We start from the raw sequence: 24,641 nt of genomic DNA, 5'->3' as shown, positions 1-24,641 counted from the left end.
TTTTGTTCATAACTAAACTTTTAAACATATAAAAGTAAATTAAGTTACTAAATTGAAAACTGCTAAATTATTTATTTTAAATATAACAGACCATATGAGGTATTTTTATGGACACTCCAAGTTATACAATGGAGCTTGATGTTTTTTTTGTTTTTTTTTTTTTTTTTATTTATGATAGTCACACACAGAGAGAGAGAGAGAGAGAGAGGCAGAGACAGAGGCAGAGGGAGAAGCAGGCTCCATGCACTGGGAGCCCAATGTGGGATTCGATCCTGGGTCTCCAGGATCGCGCCCTGGGCCAAAGGCAGGCGCTAAACCGCTGCAACACCCAGGGATCCCGGAGCTTGATGTTCTTAAGTAATTACCTATAAAGATTTTTTTTGAACTCTAATTCATTTTCTCTAAAATTTCCACTTTCCTGTCATCACAAAAAAAGCCTTTGTTTGCTTGTTTTTTTTTCTTTTTCAGATTTATTTATTTATTTATTTATTTATTTATTTAGAGAACTACATGAGTAAGGGAGGGGCAGAAGAGAGAATCCCAAGCAGACTCCCAGCTGAGCACATAGCCTTAGGCAGGGCTCAATCCCAAAACCCATCAGATCATTACCTAATGCCAAATCAAGAGTCAATGCCTGACCCAATCAGACGTCCCTTTGTTTGCTTGTTTAATGTGACTCTACAGTTCAGGAAATTTAAATCCTTCACAGTTGGTTTTCCTCCTGTGTGTTCAATATAGTTAAAGTAAGGTACAGATAGAGTCAGAAGGACAGGAAAAGAGACAAAAATGAGAGTTTTAAAAGGTAAAAATAAAAATTAGAGAAGTAAAATCAGTATTGTTTAGAACAAAATTAACTAAATGCAGAGGTGAAATCCTTGAAAACTTACATAGAGTCCTAGGGATCAAGACACTACTGTAGGGACGCCTGGGTGGCTCAGCAGTTGACTCCCTTTGGCTCAGGGATCCAGTCCCACATCAGGCTTCCTACATGGAGCCTGCTTCTCCCTCTACCTATGTCTTTGCCTCTCTCTCTGTGTCTCTCATGAATAAAAAAATAAAATCTTTAAAAAAATGACACTATTGTAGCATATAAACAGTAGAACTGAACTATATAGGAAAAAAAGAAACTAGAAGGCTATTTAGAACAGCTAGGGTAAAGTATAGTTTGTCATCCTATCCTCCTAAGAAACCAGCAAAAATGTTGGCAACTAATATTCTTCTAAGAACTTTCTCTGGAACTATATTAACTAGCAGATAGAGCAAGCTTTGTCAATTATGGTAAGTGGGAAAGGAAAGAAAATAAGAATTAAAAACCTGAAAAATGCAGTCATAATGAAATGTCCTGAATCACAGCATTATAGTCCTTTAAACTAAAAGAGACTCTTGATATCCCTAGTCCAACTCCCTAATTTCACAAACAAAAAAGGCTTAGAATCAGCAATATATCAGTCTGTTATACAAGTAATTTTAATTGTAAACAAATATCCTGGCAAATCTTTCAAAGCTGAGTTAAAATGATTAAATGAATCACCTCAGGAGATTTCAAAAAGTAAAGAGTTGGCTATCTAAGAGTATAAATACTTGTTTAAAAATTCCAGTGCAGAGGGATGCCTGGGTGGCTCAGTGGTTGAGCATCTGCCTTCAGCGCATGGCATGATCCCAGGGTCCTGGGATCGAGTCCCGCATTGGGCTCCCCCGGGAAGCGTGCTTCTGTCTCTGTGTCTCTCATGAATAAATAAATAAAATCTTAAAAAAAAAAAATTCCAGTGCAGAAATGAACATACTGGAAAAAACAGAGCCATTAATTTCTTCAAGGGACATCTCCTGACCCCAATCTCCAAAGTCACAGAGAAAGGAGAGGAGTCTAAAATATGGCTTCAAAAAAAAAAAAAAATATATATATAGCTTCAAAAACAGCTCTGCTTTTTACTTCTCTGAAATATTTGTTGCAGTCACCCTCTACTAACGGAAATAAAATTATAAAAAGTCATTTCTCTCTTTAGTTCATCTGGGGTTTCAGATTACATAAACTATTTTGTGTGTATGTGTGCATGCACAAATGTACATAACTAAAAATAATCATTTTAGCTTAGTGGCAGAATCCGTATAAATAACTCTACGACTCAAATGGGGGAGAAAAGGTAGATCTTAGCTTAATTTCTCAACTTGCAAAGCTTAAATGCAATAGTCACTCAACACAGTCTAAGAGAAAGCATACAGGGCTTGTTTAGAGAGAAAACTGAAGGAACTAGATAAACACATGGCAAATTATTTCCCACACACACATATGGTATAATGACATAAAGGCATCAGTAATTTCTAATACATGTAATTTGCATACTAAAACATCTAAATGTCTCTTCTATCTTAAATGACTACTGAAATACAGATCTTAAAAATCCAGTTAAGGGCAGCCCGGGTGGCTCAGCGGTTTGGCCCACCTTCAGCCCAGGAAGTGATCCTGGAGACTTAGGATCGAGTCCCACGTCGGGCTCCCTGCATGGAGTCTGCTTCTCCCTCTGCCTGTGTCTCTGCCCCCTCCCCCCCTTTGTATCTGTCATGTACAAATAAATAAATAAATAAAATCTTAAAAAAAAAAAACAATTAAGAGTAACCTTTGCAGGAAAGAAAAGTGATCTACTGACATTTTTCTCCTTTTTCTCCCCTAAGGCATTCTGAAGAAAAGAAATGCTGGCTAAAAGGTAACAAAGAGGGCAGCCCGGGTGGCTCAGCGGTTTAGCGCCGCCTTCAGCTCAGGGTGTGATCCTGGAGACCCGGGATGGAGTTCCACGTGAGGCTCTCTGCATGGAGCTTGCTTCTCCCTCTGCCTCTGCCTGTGTCTCTGCTGTGTGTGTGTGTGTGTGTGTGTGTGTGTGTGTGTGTGTGTGTCATGAATAAATAAATAAAATCTTAAAAAAAAAAAAAAAAGGTAACAGGGCAGCCCAGGTGGCTCAGCGGTTTAGCGCCACCTTCAGTCCAGGGCCTGATCCTGGAGGCCCGGGATGGAGTCCCACATCAGGCTCCTTGCATGGGGCCTGCCTCTCCCTCTCCCTCTGTCTGTGCCTCTCTCTGTGTGTCTCTCATGAATAAATAAATAAAATATTTTTTTTAAAAAAGGTAACAAAGAATTTTAATGAAATATTACCAATAGTCTAGAAAACCTAGTTAATAAGCCCCTTATATATAAAAATGACATATATACTTTAAAAATGATCTAAGAACTCCAAACTCTGCTTTGATTAAAGCAGACAACACTGGGGAAAGAAAATACTGAATTCAGAATAAATCCCTCAGTGGTGATATACTTTCTTTTGAGAACAGACTTCAATCTCTTGGCCACAATGGTTGTTCTACTCTTTCTTTCCATGGTATTTTCCTATCTGGTGCTGGCCAAGAGGACTCCCTTTCCTCTCTGATAGCAAGACGATTAAAATATGTGAGGCGAATGTGATAACCACTAGAGTAGGGAAACTGACCTAGACCATTAGAATATGAAGTCTAAGCTATCAGTGGCTATATTCTCTGCCTTCGAAACCCCATCTGCAGTAATAAAAAATGAAGCCAACATGCATGGAGAAAGGGCAGGAAGAAGGAAAGGATGAAAATGGGAAAGGGAAGTCTAAAGGGAGGAGAGGTCAACTAAAATATGTGAATTCCTAGATCTTCCTGTCACTGAGTTCTGCTCCATCCTTCCTCCTTTGGCTATAGAGGTTTGAGAGTCAAAACATAACTATTCTTAATTTCAGCTAGTTTAAGATGGGTTTCTAGCACTTACAACAGAAGTCCTGAATGAATACAGTGATATAATGAAGAGAAAACACACTGAATCAGAAGCAAAGGAGACCTGGCTCTGCTGTTGGCTAAGTAAATTTTAGTAGATAACTTCTCTCGGTTCCCCCCTAACTAAAGATTTTATTTACTTATTCATGAGAGACAGAGAGAGAGTCACATAGGTAGAGGAAGAAGCAGGCTCACTGGGGAGCCCAATGTGGAACTCCATCCCAGGACCCCGGGATCACACCCTGAGCTGAAGGCAGACGCTCAACCACTGAGCCACTCAGGCATCCCCTCGATTCAGTCATCTATAAGAAATATTAGGGCACTTGGGTGGCTCAGCGGTTGGGCGTCTGCCTTTGGCTCAGGTCATGATCCTGGGGTCCCACACTGGGCTCCTCTGCTTTTCTGCCGATGTCTCTGCCTCTCTCATGAATAAATAAATAAAATCTTAAAAAAAAAAAAAGTATTAGACACATTTAAGATAAAAAATATTTTTATTTCAAATATTCTAAAAGAATATTTCTAATATTTCTAAAAATATATTGGCCCTGTAATCTTGCCTGCTTTAATAGCATCTCTTAAATAACCAAGACAGTATTTTGAATGCCAGAAAGTTTACAACAAATTAAGTCTCCCTAAAACAAAAACAGGTATTTTCTAAGTAAACCAAAACTTATATATGTTTAAGCCATATTTTTAATGGTTAACAGGGAAATTAACTGTCTGACTTCAATTTTTTCTTCTAAATACTCACAAACTAAACAGGAATACAAGTTCAACTGCAGATGGCGTTAATGCACTAGTTAAGTCTCAAAATATTAGCCACAGGGAGAAAAATCACTAAAATTTAAAAATTTTTAGAATTATTAGTACTAAGCTTGTTTTCAAGTTAACTTTTTAAAAGCAAGTATTTAATAAAAAATAATCTTTAATTTATAAAGAAAAATTCCTTACTTTGTAATGGACTGACAAAAAGCTGCCACCTCCTCATTCTGTACTTCAATTTCTTGTAGAAGAGAACTTCCAGTTGACAAACTACTGGTCCCATTTGGGTCTTTCTGTAATCAAAAAAATGTTTTTATTTTAAAAGTAAAAGATCTCCAAATGTTAAATAGCTGCATAGTACAAACATATTTTTACAAAAGTATGTACAAAGATATGGAAGGAAAATAAATCATATCAGTAACAAAGTTCTAAATTATAGATTTCTATCTTTGTGAAAGTAATACAAGCTAAGGCTTGAAGTTCATTAGTTTTACTTGCTCAAAAATAGGCTGTACTTTGTATCAATCAATAAGAAGAGAATGCTAAAAATATTTCCATTCAAAATCTTTCTGATTTTGGAAATCACAAAAACTCTGGAAAAGAAGAAAAAAGAAATCACAAAAACTTTGGAAAGTTAACAGCCAAATAAAATTAAAGGACTACTCTCTGTTTTAAAAAAGTGAAGAAGAGGGCAGCCATGGTGGCAGTGGTTTAGCGCCACCTTCAGCCCAGGGTGTGATCCTGGAGACCTGGGATTGAGTCCCATGTCAGGTTCCCTGCATGGAGCCTGCTTCTCCCTCTGCCTGTGTCTCTGCCTCCCTCTCTGTGTCTCTCAGGAATAAATAAATAAAATCTTAATAAATAAATAAATAAATAAATAAATAAATAAATAAATAAATAAAAAATAAAAAAGTGAAGAGATCAAGCCCATTTGGGACTCCTCTAGTAACCAGGAATATTACGTTTTCAACTTTGACCCCAAATTCCAAGGAAGCAGCTGGGTCTTCATGTAAGAGAATGAGTGTTAGGAGTTAGCAGGTATTTTCCATGTTAATAAACTTTTTTAAAAAGATTTTATTTAGAGAGGCACACACAGAGAGGCAGAGACACAAGCAGAGGGAGAAGCAGGCTCCATGCAGGGAGCCTGACGTGGGACTCGATCCCAGGACTCCAGGATCATGCCCTGACCTGAAGGCAGATGCTCAAAATGCTGAGCCACCTAGGCGTCCCTATGTTGACAAACTTATGCAAACATCCTGACAGACCTTCAAAAGTTAAGTTTATGTGTGAACAAACTTTGTGTACAATATTTTAATGAGATAAATTCACTACCCAAGCACAGCCAAACAATCGAATCCATTTAGAAGTGTGTGTGTTTAAGATGTTATTTATTTATTTATTTATTTGAGAGAGAGTATGCATGGGAGGGAGGAGCAGAGGAGAGGGAGGGAAAAGAATGTTAAACAGACTCCATGCTGAGCAGAGTCCAACCAGGGCTCAGTTTCATGACCCCAAGACCGTGACTCAAGGTAAAACCAAGAGTCAAATAAATGCTTAATGGACTGAGCCATGTAGGCACCATTTGGAGGTGTTTTGACTTACTACATAAAAATATTTAATTTGGGGGAGACCTGGGTGGCTCAGTGGTTAAGCGTGCGCCTTTGGCTCAGGGCATGATCCTGGGGTCCTGGGACTGAATCCCAGGTCAAGCTCCCCGCAGGGAGCCTGCTTCTCCCTCTGCCTGTGTCTCTGCCTCTCTCCCTGTGACTATCATAAATAAATAAAAATTAAAAATATATATATATATATTTTAAAAATCTTTAAAAAATTTAAATTAATTGAAATTGGGCAGCCAGGATGGCTCAGTGTAAACTAGCGCCACCTTCAGCCCAGGGTGTGATCCTGGAGACCGGGGATGGAGTCCCATGTGGGGCTCTCTGCATGGAGCCTGCTTCTCCCTCTGCCTGTGTCTCTGCCCCTCTCCCTCCCTCCCTCCCCCTCCCATCTCTCATGAATGAATAAATAAAATCTTTTTTAAAAATTTAATTGAAATTAGTTAAAATTGGAATATCCTCAATCCAAAATTAAGTGAATGAGAATACTGTACACACATTTCATGAATTGTCATGGAGTTCAATGACCATGGCATACAAAAAGACCTTGTCAGAAAAATTACTGAAAATTCAGGGCAACCAACTCCTTTATGAACTTCTTTTTAAAAAAAATATTTTATTTATTTATTCACGAGAGACACAGAGAGAGAGGCAGAGACACAGGCTGAGGGAGGAGCAGGCTCCATGCAGGGAGCCCGACGTGGGACTGGATCCTGGGTCTCCAGGATCATACCCTGGGCAGAAGGCAGCGCTAAACCGCTGAGCCACCCAGGCTGCCCAATGAACTTCTTTCTTTTAAAATGTGTAAGAGCCCTTTCTCCTAGAATGTGGTATGCACATTTAACGGGAAAAACAAACAAACAAAATAAGCCCTGAGTTCTAGAAAATCACAACTAAAAATAACAGCTTGTGGGAAAAACAGAATGAAGGCAAACTATTCAAAATCAGTTTAACTTTGTAATCAAAGCCTTAACTAAAATAACAAGTCCTTATAAAAATGTGTGCAGTTAAATCTCCACTTGAATTTGCACCTAGCATTATGGTCTTTGATCCTTTAAAGCCCTGAACTCCTGCTTTCTCGTTTGTGATATGGATTCTTGAGGGCATTGCTTCAGTCAAGACCAATTTCAGTGAAGTTAAAAATAAAATTTAGGATGTAGACATCCTTTGCAGTTCTTATGCAAAGAGAAAGGTCTTCATAGCTTCTTTTTCTGTACTTACTGCTTCACCAAGTATGGTGGAATACAGAACCATTCAGAAGCCAACACTTCTACAGGAGTTTCAATGTTTCCCTTCATATTTTCTCATATTACTAAAGCTTTCTCTTAATCATGAGAAAGTTTGTTCTTATGTTTTCAAATGTTAACATGCTGGAAGATTGGGTTTGAACTAAAGCCACCTCCCCACTTTACTAACATCAAACCGATATTTACCAATAAGTTAGTATGAGACAAGTAAGCATTGTAGCAAATAAACCTATACAACCCTGAAAATGGGATTTGAAATTTCCATAAATCTTCTGGTCTGATAGATCAAGTTTGCCATAATCTAATTCAATCGTATTTCCCAGAACTTCCCAAATGATTTCTATGTTCCAATTAGCTTGAATCATATCCTGTTCCTATAAAACACAAACTGAACTATCCTGCCTCTCAATCTTTCTGTTTTAGTCTTCAATGCCTTCCTCCTAACCTGCCCTCACAATCCAAGTCAAAATCTATTATCTTTTTAAGGCCCAACAAAATGCTACTTCATCTACAGTGCTCTTTATGATTACTCAACATGAAACAATTCTCCCTTCCTACCACTTCTAAGTACTTAGTCTGAACCAAACACCATATCATCACATCCTATTTTATATTTGCCATAATGTGAAAGCACTTTAAAGATAAAAATCTAAATTTATTGAATGCTATAACCTTGTAGGACTTTATATCCAGTTCAGAAGGCACTGAACCATTGGTTCAATTTGGGAAAGGGAGAATAGAGTTATTGTTTAATTAGTTTCAGATTTATAGGATGAAAAGAGTTTTGGAGATGGATGGTTGTACAAGAATGTGAGTGTATTTAATACCACTGAACTGTACACTTAAAAATGGTTAAGATGATAAATTTGGTTATGTGTATTTTACCACAAAAAAAATCTAGCAATTACTGAGCATTTATTACATGTCAAGTCTTTCTATAAAAAAATTTACAAGTATGTATGTTTTATTTATTTCTCACAAAGCTCTAGTAGGTGGGCAATACTATAATCCCCATTTTACAGATTTAAAAATGAGGCACAAAAAAGTTAATTAACTAATACAAGGTCATACAGCTAATATAATCAGAGTTATGATTTCAAACCAGGCAGCCTAGCTTCAGAATCACATGCTTAATCACTCTGTCATTCTCCCTCTCAAAAAATTCTCCCTAAAAAACCCTTAAGAAACACAATTAAAAAAAGGAACATTATGACCTTTTGCAGGAGCAATGCTATAGAAAATCTGTATTTTGCTTGACCCAATAATCATCTTTCCTCCTTTAATTCTTTTTCATGTTTTACTTATTAACATATTTTTTTTAATTTTTTAAAATTATTTATTTATGATAGTCATACAGAGAGAGAGAGAGAGAGAGGCAGAGACACAGGCAGAGGGAGAAGCAGGCTCCATGCACCAGGAGCCCGACGTGGGATTCGATCCCGGGCCTCCAGGATCGCGCCCTGGGCCAAAGGCAGGCGCCAAACCGCTGCGCCACCCAGGGATCCCTTATTAACATATTTTAAATCTCCTTAGTGGCATTTATAATTTTTTTAACCAAAAAAAAAAAAAAACTGTATTATTTAGAGTGCCTTTCATGAATTAGGTCTTTCTTTCTTTCTTGCTTGCTTTCTTTCTTTCTTTTTTTTTTTTTTGAATTAGGTCTTTCAAGAAGGTTACAAATTTCAACTGACAGTGACAGAAATAGACTATAATTAACTCTCTAGTCATATATCAAGATAAAAACAACACCTGAAAAGTTAATTCAAAATGTTCTGTTTTTACTTTGTCTATTACAAAGTAAAAAAAGGTTGAGTTGCCAGCCTGTTATCTCTTACATCAACATCAGATTTTTTTTTGTTTTTCTCCATTCTTTCTGGAACAAAAATTATTTTTACATTTTACACCTATTCCCTCAACTCTTGTCCCTAATCCCTCCCCCTAAACTCCATTCAAACAACCTAGCCATCAAATCATCTCTTTTCGCCATGGGTCTCACACAAACTTTTATGTAGCTAGCATTCAAGGCTTTTTATTCTGTACTGCAGTTATATTCACACACATTGTCTCTCCTTTCTAAACCAAGTTCTTTAAGGATTAGGTCTGTGAATGATAAGTCTGTAACCCAAACACTGCATTCTCAAATATAAGAAAACATTGCTAGTGCTATTATCTAATACATAGAACAAAGAAAAGGTCTGTGTGTGGGAAGATAAGGAGTTCTCTAGTAAAATATGTTAGGTTTGTAAATTCGTATAGTTGTTTGGTTACCATCTAGAAGTATTCTATTCCAGAGCTAAAGGCATAAATTAGAGGATCATTTAATTCCTGCAATTTTCTACTGGGAAATCTCTCTGCTAACGGCTGTAGGCATCCATCCAGATCAATGAGAGAACAATATCCATATATACATATGTAAAGCAATTTACTATAAAACATTGGTTACTGTAGGGATGCCTGGGTGGCTCAGTGGTTGAGAATCTGCCTTTGGCTCAAGGAGTGATCCCTGGAGTCCTGGGGATCAAGTCCCACATGAGGCTCCCTGCAGGGAGCCTGTCTCTCCCTCTGCCTACATCTCTGCCTCTCTCTCTGTCTCTCTGTCTCTCATGAATAAATTAATAAAAATCTTAAAAAAAAAAAAAAAGACACTGGTTTCTGTGATTACAGAGGCTGACAGGTCTCAAGATCTACAGTTGGCAAGCTGGAGACCCCATAGACAATGGTATAGTTCCCATCTTAGTCCAGCAGGCTCAAGACCCAGGAAGAGCTGATGTTTCAGTTGGAGTCCAAAGGCAGGAAAAAACCTATGTTCCAGCTCAAACACAGTCAGGCTGGAGGAATTTCACCTCATTAGCAGTAGGGTCAGCTGCTTTGTTCTATTCAGGCCTTTAACTGGTTGGATGAGGTCCACCCTCATTAGGGTGGGCAATCTGCCTTTACTCAGTCTATTGATTCAAATATTAATCTCATCCAGAAACACTCTTATAGACAAACATAGATCAATGTTTGACCAAATGTCTGGCCACCCCATGGCCCAATCAAATGGACACATAAAATTAACCATCACAGCATCTCAACCACAGAGAATCAAGGAGTCTCAACAATCCAAGAGCACAGATCAGTAGCTTTCAAACTATCTTGGAGCCATAAAATTAAGCACCGACCAAGAGAGTATAGGTAAGAGATATTAAAGACAACTAGAGCAAAACCTTGGAGAACTACCTATGTTTATAAGCTAGACAAAGGAAAAGGAGTCAAAGATTATAGGAGGAAAACTAGGAAGTAGACTTAACAAGGGCAAGAGAAGAAAAATTTCAAGGAAAGGATGTAGTCATCTGTTGCAAATGAAGCAAAAGTGCTGGACAGTGAATATGGTCATTAGATTGGCAATTAATATTCATATTACCAGAAATGAGTTTCTGCAACACGATGAAAACAAGAGAGGATGATGAGAGACTGGGAAAGGTAGTTAACTATAAATTCTTCTTTAAAGAGTAATGGTAGGGGGCACCTGGGCTCAGTCGCTTAAACATCTGCCTTTGCTCAGATCATGGTCCCAGGACCATGGGATTGAGCCTGATATTGGGCTCCCCGCCCAGTGGGGAGTCTGCTTCTCCCTCTCCCTTTATTGGCTCCCTCCCACTGCTTGTGCTCTCTTTCTCTCTCTCTGTCAAATAAATAAATAAATAAAATCTTTAAAAAAAATAATGGTAGAAAATACTCTGGGGAGATAGCAACAAGAAAAGAGGTGACAGAGTTAAGTTTCAGAAAAAGGAAGGAATAGCTCTTCCATCAAAACCCGAAAGAAGCAAATCTGAGGTGGACAAGTGCATACAAAAAGTGGTCTTAATCTCAGTATTAAAAAAAGGTGGGAAAGTCATCTATCAGAGGAGGTGGAAAGGGTGGATTAAGGAAAGTGATGAAAGTGTGAAATAATGCACAAAACTCTATCAGTACATATGTTGTAAAGCAGCTTTAAGAATATGGGACAGCTTTACACCTACACAAATGCAAGATTCATGCCATATTGTCCCAGAAATTAGACTGAACACAACACCAAGTTTTCAATAAATGTACTTTAAGTGTTAAGATATATATATACACACGGACACACACACACGTATATATCAGTTACTACTTGGAGCAAAGTTAATCACTTCCTTATTTGATTTTTTAAACAGTTTTACAAAGAGACTTCAGTAAGCTATTCAAATAGTATATAGGGGATCCCTGGGTGGCGCAGCGGTTTGGTGCCTGCCTTTGGCCCAGGGCGCAATCCTGGAGACCCGGGATCGAATCCCACATCAGGCTCCCGGTGCCTGGAGCCTGCTTCTCCCTCTGCCTATGTCTCTGCCTTGTCTCTGCCACTCTCTCTCTGTATGACCATCATAAATAAATAATAAAAAAAAACAAAAAAACCCAAAAAAAACCCAAATAGTATATTATGTTTAGCTAGACAATGAAAATCATTTTGTTTAAGATTCCCTCTTGTTTAGGGGTGCCTGGATGGCTCAGTCAGTTGAGCATCTGATTCTTGATTTTGGATTAGGTCATGATCTCAAGCCCAGAGACATGCTCCAAGCTCAGCATGGGGTCTTTTGGGGATTTTCCTCTTCTTCTGCCCCTCCCCCCTCAATAAATAAAATCTTAAAAAAAAAAAAAAAGCCACCCAATTCCCTCATTTAAAATTAATGATAGACATTCTGACAATAGGGATATAATGTTAATACAGCTAACTTTTAGAAAGAACGATTACCCACAGAACTTTGTAAAACCAACTCTATGAATATAATTTGATTCATTACTAAAATCTATGCAACCTGCTCAAAGTAACTCAACTTATAGCTATTAACTAAAAGTCTGATTTAAACTTAAGTTGCCGGGATCCCTGGGTGGCGCAGCGGTTTGGCGCCTGCCTTTGGCCCAGGGCGCGATCCTGGAGACCTGGGATCGAATCCCACATCGGGCTCCCGGTGCATGGAGCCTGCTTCTCTCTCTGCCTGTGTCTCTGCCTCTCTCTCTCTCTCTCTCTCTCTCTCTCTCTGTGACTATCATAAAAAAATAAAATAAAATAAAATAAACTTAAGTTGCCATTAAGAGAGTTTTAAGTTCTATGCTGCCTTTTCCTGGTATTGGTTCCAAAAATTTGAACTAAAGCTTTTAGATTATTATTAACAAAAGACACTAGGAAACAGGAAGTAAGTTTGCTGAGTGAGAAGAAAAACACTCTTTTGAGATTTTACCACAAAGCATAAAATTCCTACAGGAAATGAATACTTAAGCATGTAATTATAAATAGGCACTGCAATCTTATTTCCCAACAAAAAATATGACTCTCAGGGAAAGTTTTTAAATAAAGATGAATGGTGTGTGAAAAATTAAAAGCTCCATGCCTATTTGTACTACAGACCATTTTGTACCAAAGTAAGCCTATTAGTAGTGCTGTGTTTATCTGCCCCTTTTTGGCCTAAATCAAATCAAATTTTATCTTCATGTACACAAACAAAATGATGAAATCTTAGTATTAATAAATAGGCTTAGAACTTTCTTTTGAACAAAAAATCCTTACTCGTAACAAGTGCACACCAAACCTCTGATCGAAGACTTCAAATAATAGTGCACTAAATTGAGAACCTGACAGGAATCATCATTATTAAACAACTATTTGTAAGTTCCACTGTCAATTTAAATATTGACAAGTTAAATCTATAATATCTGCCTCCTTGAATTTTCTTCCTCTTTGGTTCCTGTTCTACTTTCTGGAACATATTTTTAAATTAAGTTACTAAATTGAATTTCTCAATTCACACTGAAAAATATAAACAGGGGGCAGCCTGGGTGGCTCAGCGGTTTAGCACCTGCCTTCAGCCCAGGGCCTGATCCTGGAGACCCGGGATCCAGTCCCATGTCAGGCTCCATGCAGGGAGCCTGCTCCTCCCTCTGCCTGTGTCTCTGCCTCTCTCTCTCTCTCAATAATAAATAAATAAAATCTTAAAATATATATATAAACAGGTTTTGCCTAATTTTAACCTTTCTATAAAACCTCTCTTTCTTTTTCCTTTTATTTTTTTTTTAAAGATTTTATTCATGAGAGATGCAGAGATAGAGAGGCGGATAGAGATAGAGAGATGCAGAGATAGAGAGGCTCCCTGTGGGGAGCCCAATGCAGTACTGGTACTCCAGGATAATGCCCTGAGCTGAAGGCAGGCGCTCAACCACTAAGCCACCCCGGTGTCCCTCTATAAAACCTTTCTTTAAAACTATCAGCACCTTCTACCACTTGTCTCTTATAATCCAGCACAAAATGGTACTTACTGTAGCACAAAGGTAACATACTTAGTATGTTGTGAAATTCAACACATCACTATTTTATTTTTTACAAGAATACCATGATTTTCAGTTTTCTACTCCCTGAATTGATTTGAGAAACTATGTCCAAAATTTGAAACTTTAAATTTTTTTTTAATTATTTATTTATGAGAGTCATACAGAGAGAGAGAGAGAGAGAGAGGCAGAGACACAGGCAGAGGGAGAAGCAGGCTCCATGCACCGGGAGCCTGACGTGGGATTCGATCCCAGGTCTCCAGGATCGCGCCCTGGGCCAAAGGCAGGCGCCAAACCGCTGCGCCACCCAGGGATCCCCAAAATTTGAAACTTTAAAACAAAAAAAAGTTCACTTCTTCTTACATGGAAACTTGCCAAACTTTAAATATTACTCCTGAAAGGGATCCCAGAAATTATCCAGTCTGATAAGGGATGGAAGCAGAAAAATGTTCACCTTTAGCCCAGAAAGCTGACCTATATAGCCTGCACAGTTTCGATAAGGATCAAATATGTACTCGTTGCTACATTCTTAAAGGGTCTCATGACTGCCCATAAATCTCACCCATAACTAATATCAAACCAAATGATAAGCACTTGAGAAATCTTGTCAAAGTAGTTTTATGAGTAGAAATTCACACATCTGATTCTAATTCTCCCTGCACATCCCCTTCCCCTTGAGCACTAAGCATATAATCATCAGGTTCACACAACAAAAAGTGCAGCGTTTCCTACCCATGTGTCCTGTCCTCACGCCAATTAAATAAACTAAGTTACATCATGAAACATCTCATGAATTCTTTGCTATGTACAAGGATCTTCCAACATTTTGGTGGCCTGTACAAGGACAACAGAGTAAATCCAAGAGCATGAGTGTGACCTGGGAAGTCTTCACCTCCAGTCTTTATTTCTTACCTGTTCTTTTTCAGAAATGTCCTAAAGAGTATGAGCCTTCAGAACGTGTCTTGCCGAAGTGTTCAGGGGAGAATCTCTTGCCTGTGGCTACACTAATGGGAAAGGACAAACTCCTGCCACCCAGCTAGACACCAGTATATTGGCTGCCATTGGGCTCAAAAATCAGGCTCTGTTTTATCTGTTCTTTTAATACTTATATTCTTCTTAGGTATGGGACAGTCATACCATTAAAACAGCTGCTCATCTCAAGACTGCCATGTAAAGAATCCTCATAAATAACTTGCTGTAATCTCCCAATAAGCATAAAATCCAAGATAGGTCTGACTGTTCTTCTAGAAAGGGATCAGTCAGAGGTTTTACCCAGTTTGGTTACCCATCCAATGGCGACCACTCCCTTGGGAATGGAGCATGGATAAAGTTCACAAGAAAGTTTCCTGGATTAAATAGGAGTTTCATACTTTCATTTTCTCACATCACACATTTGTCCTTCCTCGTGGGCTGTTTGGTGTTCTTGGTCCTGCCTTCAGATTGAAAGCTTCTAGGTTAGAAATAGGACACATACTGCGATATAAAATAGCTGCTCCTTCTTAACAAAGGCCAGGACCCCTATCCTATCTGTTGATACTAGACCTAGAGGCTAACAAAGGGTATTATTACTGGTTGCCAAATACATCAATTCCCTCAAAATGGAAAGAGGCAGCCCCAATCTCTGTAGCACTTCAGTCCATTCAGCATCACCTACTGTACCCTAGGATGCAGCAGGGAAGAGAAGGGAGGTCCGACAACCCTTCTCAAGTGACACAAAGGTGTCAAGAGTGGTTGAGAATGAGGGACACTTCCTGCCACTCTGAACCCTAAGGAACCTTTGGCAATATTCCTGATGGGATGCAATTCGGAAGCCAAGGGAGATTTTGGTAATGCACTCCTAGTTAGTTAATGTATTTTCTTCATTTCATAGGAATTAACTATGGGATCAACTTCTTTAATCCCAAAGGATTCCCCTTTGGGCTGTCTCCTAGCACACTGGAGTCAATATGGACAAAAGGATTTAAAGCACCACCTCATCCTCTTCTGAAATAATACCTGGCCTCAATATTCTCTGGAGGATGATGAAAAATCGCCCATAAACAGGCCCTTAATCTTCAATACTATTTATCAATTAGACCTTTTTTGCAGGCATCATGGAAAATGGACCAAAGAGCCCTACATCCAGTTCTTTATGGCACTGAGTCAGGATATTAATCTAAGAGAAACCTGTAGCATATGTCTGGTAAGATTCCAGGCACACTACCCACCCACCCCCCAACCCCACCCCGCCCGCCAACCCATAGGTGTTTAAACAACCTATGATTGTTTAAATAGACAACTCCAATAGAAGAAACCAGCTGAGTCAGACAAATCAATCAGCAGAAGAAAAACATCAAAATAAGCGCACAAGGGAGCCCAGGTCCCTTAGTAACACCCTATCCGTATGAACTTTTGGAGCCTTCTGCTCTTGATCTCGAAGGACATACTAAAAATGGAACATCATACCTATCATACCAAACATTTAGACTAGAGCGGGTTTATATCCACTTCAGGAAGTAGCAAATGGGGAAATGGGCACAATTAAAGTCCCTGTCCCATTTTCCATGTCAGATCTGGCTCAAATAAAGCAACTAGGATGATACTCAGAGGATCCATCCAAGTTTGTAGATGGATTTCACCAGGTGTCTCTAATGTGTGATTTAACTGGGCAAGATACCTGTATTATTTTAATATACTGTTGTACTCCAGAAGAAAAGGCTCAAATTTGGGCTAGGGCACAAGAATTTGCAGATGAGTTGGCAACTAGGGATAGAAATCATTATTCAGTAGGAGGAGACGCTGTTCTTAATGCCACGCCTCACTGGAACCACCAATAGGACAGACCTGACAAAGAAAGATGAGACCATATGGTCATGTGTTTATTGGAGGCAATGAAAAGAAGATTTTCAAAATCTGTCAATTTTGGAAAAATTAAGGAAGTAACTCAGGCAAATGAGAAAAACCCAGCCTTACTTCATGGGTGTTTAATAGAAACAACTTATAAATATACAATTTAGACCCAACCACATCGGAGGGATGGCTACCTTAAAAAACAATTTTATGGGGCAGCCAGCACCAGACATTCACCTCATGCTGGCAAAAATGGCCCTAGGCACTCAAACTTCAACCCAGTGGAGCAACAACTTGAAGAGACGGTAGTTGTTGCATGACAGACCCTCAGGCTGGTCCAGCTCTTCTGAATGTCAAGACGGCCAAGCCTAAGTTACCCTAGATGTGGGAGTAAAGTTCATTTATTTTCTTATTAGCACAACAACCATGAACTCTGCCTTTGTTTAGCACTCCTGTCCAACCTGTCTTCCTAAACATAAAATTATTGGAACAGAAGGAGATCCTAAATTATCTTTTCCTTTTCCCTGTAAATATAGAGACCAACTAATTACCCATTGTTTTCTGGTTCTCCCTTTCTGTTCCACTCCCCTACTGGAAAGGGACCTCATGTTTAAGTTGGGAAGCCAGACAAGAGGATGGTTTCCTCTCTAAGGGTTGAGAAAAACTAGAAATCTATCCCCAAACATTTGGGTATAATAAGTAGAACCACAAGTTTGGAACTCTTCTATCCCAGAGAAGGTAATATGAGCCTATCCCATCAAAATAGCTCTAAGGGATCTTGTTATTATTTCACACAAAAACCAATATCCTCTTGGGGTGCCTGGGTGGCTCAATTTGTTAAGCGTCTGCCTTTAGCTCAGGGCGTGATCCTGGAGACCTGGGATCGAGTCCCACGTCAGGCTCCCTGCAGGGAGCGTGCTTCTCCCTCTGCCTGTGTCTCTGCCCCCCACCGCCCGTGTGTGTGTATGTGTGTGTGTCTTAAATAAATAAATAAATAAATGAATAAATAAATAACCTTGCCCATCCCCTTATAGCACTCCCATTTTGCCTGTTAACAAGCCTAATGGAGAAGAGTATCTGGCTGGTTCAGACAGTGGAGTGTGAGACTCTTGGTCTTTGAGTTTTAAAGTATGAGCCCCATGTTGGGTAAAGAGATTACTTAAAAATAAAATCTTAAAAAAAGAAGAAGAAGCCTAATGGAGAGTACAGAATGGTACAAGATCTTAGACTAATAAATGAAGCTATTGTCCCCATTTACCCTATAGTGCCAGATCCTTATACTGTACCAACTCAAATTCTAGGCAATACAGAACGGTTTACAGTGCTTGGTTTAAAGGGTGCCTTCTTTTGTATTCCCGTAGGTGAAGAGGCCTAGGTTCTACTTACCTTTGAATGGACTTCATGAGGAGAACATCAAGTACGCCAGCTTATGTGAACAGTCCTATCATGCCAGTTTACGTGGACAGTCCTACCACAGGGATTGAGATAGTTCCCATTTGTTTGGCAATATACTGGGTAGAACTTAGAGACCTTACGTTGCCTCAGGGAGCAATAGTACAATATGTGATTGGTAGTCCCACAAAAGAGGCCTCAGAGTATAATTCTACTGTTGTACTACACTTTCTTGGAGAGAGAAGATAACAAAGATCATCTAAAAAGGCTCAAATTCAGGGCACCTGGGTACTTCAATCAGTTGAGTGTCTGACTCTTGATCTCAGCATTGTGAGTTCAAGCCCAGCATTGGGCTACAAGTCCCACAAACAAAAAGGCTCAACTTTCTAAACAGAAGGTGCAATACTAGGATATGAATTAACGATTAGACATCATTCCCTGACAAGAGAAAAAGAACTTTAATAGAATTGGGACCTCCTGCCACAAAAAAAATGAACTCTGAATCTTTTAAGGAGTGGCTAGATTTTGACACCTATGGATTCCAGGGTTTGGAATCTTAGCCAAACCTCTATATGAGGCCACTGGAAGGACAGATAAAAAGACTTCAAAATAAGATAAAGAAAACAGGGGGCCTTTCAACAACTAAAACAAACTGTCTTCTGCCTGGCTCTAGCTCTATGAAACTTAGAAGAAAACTGTTCCTTGCTGAAAAACAGGCCCAAGCCTTAGGAGTACTAACAGAAAAACTAGAGCATTAATTGAAACCTGTAAGATATTTTTCCAAGCCATTGACAATGTAGCCCAAGGATGGCCAGCATGCCTCTATGAGCAGTAGCAGCTAGTGCACTACTAGCAGAAGAAGCATTTAAACTTTCAATGGGAAAGCCATTGACTGTGATGCTCATCAGGTTCAAGCAGTTTTGGAAACTAAAGGACATCAATGGAAGACAGGGGGATGACTAAGTAAATATCAAGCTATACTTTGATTTTTTAAAAGATTTTATTTATTTATTCATGAGAGACACAGAAAGGGGGGGGGGGCAGAGACACAGGCAGAGGGAGAAGCAGGCTCCATGCAGGGGGTCCGACAATCCCAGGACTCCAGGATCACGCCCTGGGGTGAAGACAGGTGCCAAACCGCTGAGCCACCCAGGGATCCCCAAGCTTTTAGACTTTTAGACTCTCCTGATATTGTTCTCAAAATGTGTCAAACTCTAAATCCAGGATCCCTCATGCATGGACCAGACCATACTACTATTATGTCTGAATGACAGTAATAAATAGAACAAATCTATTCCAGGCATCCAGATCTAAAACAACAAGCTGTAGTAATGCTCGTGATAGTTGGTTTACATACAGTAGTTTTATAGAACAAAGAAAAAAAGGCTGGAAACGGAATTGTTAGTTTAACACAAACTATTGAGGCTATTACCAATCAACACTTCAGCTCAAAGACTCCTGGGTGGCTTAGTCGGTTAAGCCTCTACCTTCAGCTCAGGTCATAACCCCAGGATCCTGGGATCAAGTCCCACATTGAGCTCTCTGCTCAGCAGGGAGTCTGCTTCTCCCTCTACCCCTCCCCTCCCCCTTGCTCGTGCTCTGTCTCATGCACTCTCTCTCAATAAATAAATAAAATCTTAAAAAAAAAAAAAAAAACTTAGCTCAAAAGGCAGAATTGATAGCTCTCACTGGAGTTCTTCAGGTAGCTAAAGGCCTAAGAGTCAATATATATACAGATTCAAAATACGCTATGCTGGAAGGAGAGGGGATTATTAACTAGTCATAATTGCCCTATGAAATATGGACTCAAAATTGTAACTCCATAAAAGGCAGTTCATCCTAAAGAAGTTGCTGTAGTACAATTTAGAGGACAGCAAAAGGGAAAAAAATTTAGAATCTAAAGGAAATAATTTAGCCAATCAGACAAACTGGCAGTTCAAACTAAACTAGTTATGAGTCCTATATTAGTCTCTAATCCCTTAAGCACTGTTGTTACAACCACTTATACTATAGAAGAGAATGGAGCATTTGAAGAAGGATAAACTAAAACTGCCGAGGGATGGGATAAGAATGATAAAGGAGGGGTGCCTGGGTGGCTCAGTGGTTGAGCATCTGCCCTTGACTCGGGTCGTGATCCTGGGGTCCTGAGATCAAGTCCCACAGGGAGCCTGTTTCTCCTCCCTCTTCCTGTATCTCTGCCTCCCTCTCTCTGTGTGTCTCTCATGAATAAATAAATAAAATCTTAAAAAAAAAAAAAAAAAAGAATGATAAAGGAAAAATCTTCATCAAGGACAATGGAAATTGGCAACAGGCCTGCACCAGGCTATTCATAAGGGAAAAGAAGCTCTATGGAATTTCACCTAACCCTTGCTTGATGGGAATAGGATTAAGAGACATCTTACAAAAGGCATACAAATCTTGTGCAGTATGTGCCCAAGTTAACCTAGAGGTGCACTATAGCCATCACTACCCTTTAACACCTGTCCAAAGACATGGAGCATATATATCCCAGGGAAGGTTGGCAAACTGATTTCACACAAGTGCCACCTTGTAAGGGATATAAAGTTATTAGTCTATATAGATGCTGTTACTGGATGATCGGAAGCCTTCCCATGTAAGGCAGAAGGGCTACTGAAGTAACAAAGACTGTTTTTAAGAGAAATCAGCCCAAGCCCTTAAAATTAAATATATTTTACATACCGCCTAGCATCTTTCTTTAATCATCAGGCAAAATTGAAAAGGCTAACTATAATTTAAAAAGACACTTCATTAAGATGAGCATAGAATGGCAAGAAAACTGGATTAACTCTTTTACCAACAGGTCTTTTAAGAATAAGAACCATCCCATGGGAAAATTGGGGTTAAGCTCTTTTGCATTAATATATGATAGACTTTTCCTTACCATGGACTTATCCTTGGACCCAGATTATCATAAAGTGTTATAATAAAGTGTTCTACTTTTCTTTCTTTTCTTTCCCTTCCTTTTCTTTTATTTAAAGATTTTATTTATTCATGAGGCACAGAGAGAGAGGTAGAGACACAGGAGGAGGAAGAAGCAGGCTTCCCACAGGGAGCCTGATGTGGGACTTGATCCCCGGACCCAGGAATCATGACCCGAGCCAAAGAGAGACAGACGCTCAACCACTGAACCACCCAGGTACCCCAAAGTATTACACATTTCATCAGAAGCTGGATTAATCCATAAAACTCTCGATGAGTTTTATGGATTAATCCATAACTCCACTGCCAAAACAAGATCCTAATGAAACTCAAAATTCTTTGCAAGTAAACCCTGGAAAACTAGTCTATTTAGAAGACTGGAAAGCAAACAACTTTGGAGAACTAATTCCTAAATAGAAAGGACCTTACAGGGTTATATTAAGCACTCCCAATGTGGTAAAAATTAGAAGGCCACTCAACATAGACTCATTTCGAGAATTAAACCTACACCCCCTTTAACACAGGATGACAACTGTACAACATGCCCTCATATTCCAATGAACCAACAGAAGATCTCAAATTTCTCTTCAAACAATGAGATAGGAAAAAATGAAGGCGCTTTTTTTTTTCACTTTTACTTGCCATCTACCCACCATACCTAAATGGTAACTTTATATTTTTTATTATATTTTTAAAGATCTTATTTATTTAAGAGAGAGAGCACAAGCTAGAGGGGGTCAAGGCTGGGGCTTCCTGCAGGGAGCCCAACGCTGGGCTTGATCCCAGGACCCTGATGTCATGGCCTGAGCCAAAGGCAGACACTTAACTAAGTCACCCAAGGCACCTTTGATATCATTTTTTTTTTTTTATGAGTACATTACACTGAGCTACAAAACCAATCTTTCTGCTGGCTTTGTGGCTTACTACCGACATCAAGCACTTCAGGCCTCCCTTGCTGGTTTTCTCCATTACAAGGTACAGATTGGCATTATTTACATCAATACATAGCTGATATGATAACATCACCCCAATACCAGCACATATAGGGATATTTCTATTACTAAAAAAAATGTTTCAGGGCACCTGGCTGGCTCAGTTGGAAGAGCAGGCAACTCTTGATCTCAGAGTTGTGAATTCAAGCCCCACACTGAGTGTAGAGATTACTTAAATAAATAAAACTTAAAAGAATGGTTACCCCTAGAAGCCTGTGACCATACCATTATGTTATAGGCAATCAATTGGTTTGATTTTGACTAGACAAGGTGACCTGATATCAGATGGCTAGCACCTAATGGAACACAATGGTTAGGTGGACCCAATTTATGGTCATGGCTTCCACCAGGCTGGAGAGAAAGATGTACTATAGATTATGCCTAGATGCACAGCTGTAGCGCTAAAACTATCACAAATCCAGCTAGTCTTCCATATTTAAAACAACCATGGACAAGATCCATGTTCCATGGATATTACCATCTGACTCGATTTTTCTTCCATCAGTAGGGCAAAAAAATGTTATATGGCACATGGAGGCCCTTGATAAATACACAATTAAGGCCTTAAGTGACTCTCAAAATATTACATCATTAAACACTGAAATGACAAGAATGTTAAAGCAGCCCTACAAAACAAAACAGCATCAGTTGTCTCAGCAGCACAAGAAGGAACATGCACCATTGTTAAGGCAAAATGCTGTGTCTACACTCCAAATCATAACAAAAATATAACAGGATTACTTACTGATATGAATAATCAAATTGTGCTCTTAAAGACTCTATACTTCACTTAATGATTGGTTACATTCCTGGTCAGGAGGTGGACTGTGGTCTGTGCTAAAGTGTCGTTGTCTCCTTTTTTTTTTTTTTTTTTTTTTAATTTTCCTTATTTGAGAGAGAGTGAGAGCAGGTAGGAGGGTGAGGGACAAGTAGTCTCTGTGTTGATTGCAGAGTTCAATGTGGAGTTCTCTCTCAGGACCCCCAAAAACATGACCTGAGCTGAAATCAAGAGTCAGACACTTAACCAATTGAGCCACCCAGGTGTCCCTAAAGGGTCTTCTCATTGCTCTTATTTTTATTCTAATAATCCTAATGTGTTGTCTCTTGCTTTGTTCTCTCCTATCTTCAAGACACACACAAGCAGTTCCTGACTCCTTCACCAAGTAGACAGATGGTCCTTACTACTGGAAACAAATTCACCTCAATGTTCAGCAATGGCCTTCCATAACAGTTACTGGTACCAACACATAGTTACCAGTTTCAGTCCACAGGTAAAGATATCTCTATGCCCCCTGTCCATGTGAAGAAGTTACAGAAAATATGCCCTTTGCCCTTCAACAACCTTAAAGATTTAAAGACCAAACATTGGTAAAGACAAAATGACGATGAATAAAAGCAAAAAATGTTCACCTTTAGCCCAGAAGGCTAGGAATCTGCATAAATTCGATAAGGATCAAATATGTGCTAATTGCTACATTCTTAAAAGTCTCATGACTGCCTATAAATCTCACCTATAATTAATATCAAACTGAATGATAAGCACCAGAGAAATCTTGCAAAGTAGTTTTATGAGAAATTTAAAGGCATTCATGATCTAATACCCCTGCACATCTCCTCCCCCTTGAACATTAAGCATATAACCAGCAGTTTCATTAACAAGAAGTTAAGCTCTTTTTGTCTGTGGGTCCTGTCCCCGTGCTAATTAAATAAAGTTAATAAATTAAAGTTGCACTATGAAACATCAGGAATTCTTTCTTGACTGTTAAACTCAATGATCCCACAACATAACCATCTTTGTTTCATAAAGAAACTCAGATCCAGGGAGGGACTTATTTCCAATAATAGTCTCTTAAAGAAGAGACTCTTAAAAAAAATTCTCTTCAGGCAAAACATTTCTAATCTTTTCAACAGTTTCTTAAATGACATAGCTTCTAGATCCTGAAAACTATGTAGTCATCTCATCAAGACACACACTAGTTTGCCAGTGACCCCTCTTATAATGTGGTGCTCAGACGCACCTGGGTGGCTCAGATAGTTAAGTGTCTGCCCTCAGCTAAGGTCATGATCTCTGGGTCCTGGGATCGAACCCCCATGTTCGCTCCCAGCTCAGCAAAGAGTCTGCTTCTCCCTATCCCTCTGCCTCTCCTCCTGCTCATGTTCCCGGGCTTGCTCTCTCTGTATCTCTGCCTCAAAAGAATAAATAAAACCTTTAAAAAAAATGTGGTGCTCAGACAAAATTATTAGATGGGATTTTAATAGAGCAGAGTATAATGGAATGATTAACCACTGCATTCCTCAGCCAGGCTGCAGTTGGACTCTTTTAAGACTGGGCAGGTAGCCTAAGCCACCTCAATTCAGAAATTGTGCCATTTAGTACAGCTGTTGATGTAATCAAGCTCCAATCTGTCCAATCAGCTGACCCAGTCATGTTATTCTTGCTTACCTAGCTTTGCATACTCATGTTTCTCATAAACAATTTGCTTACTCTTTAATCCTTGTCCCCCCCATATTTAAACTTTTTTTTTAAGATTTTACTTATTTATTCATGAGAGATGGGGGGGGGGGTGCAGAGACACAGGCAGAGGGAGAAGCAGGCTCCATGCAGGGAGCCCGATGTGGAACTTGATCCCAGGTCTCCAGGATCACGCCCTGGGCTGAAGGTGGCGCTAAATTGCTGAGCTAACCGGGCTGCCCCTTTTTCTTTTAGCTCCAAACCCAGCATGGAACTCAATGCAGGGCTCAAACTCACAGCCCTGAGATCAAGA

At 39.3% G+C, this 24,641-nt stretch overlaps 1 protein-coding gene across 5 annotated transcripts in view; it reads right to left on the bottom strand.

The window, feature by feature from the left end:
• PIK3C2A (phosphatidylinositol-4-phosphate 3-kinase catalytic subunit type 2 alpha) overlaps positions 1 to 24,641 on the bottom strand; it is a 115,500-nt gene that overhangs the window by 58,380 nt on the left and 32,479 nt on the right. For all 5 annotated transcript variants that reach the window (XM_041729966.1, XM_041729963.1, XM_041729967.1 and 2 more), the window contains exon 3: positions 4,732 to 4,835. In XM_041729966.1, the coding sequence (XP_041585900.1) occupies positions 4,732 to 4,835 (104 nt within the window). The remainder of the gene's footprint in view (positions 1 to 4,731; positions 4,836 to 24,641) is intronic.

This window comes from Vulpes lagopus, chromosome 15 (assembly GCF_018345385.1).
Source record: "Vulpes lagopus strain Blue_001 chromosome 15, ASM1834538v1, whole genome shotgun sequence".
Taxonomy (NCBI): Eukaryota; Metazoa; Chordata; class Mammalia; order Carnivora; family Canidae; genus Vulpes; species Vulpes lagopus.
Note: the sequence above shows the minus strand (reverse complement) of the source record. Positions and strands in the feature narration are given on the sequence as shown.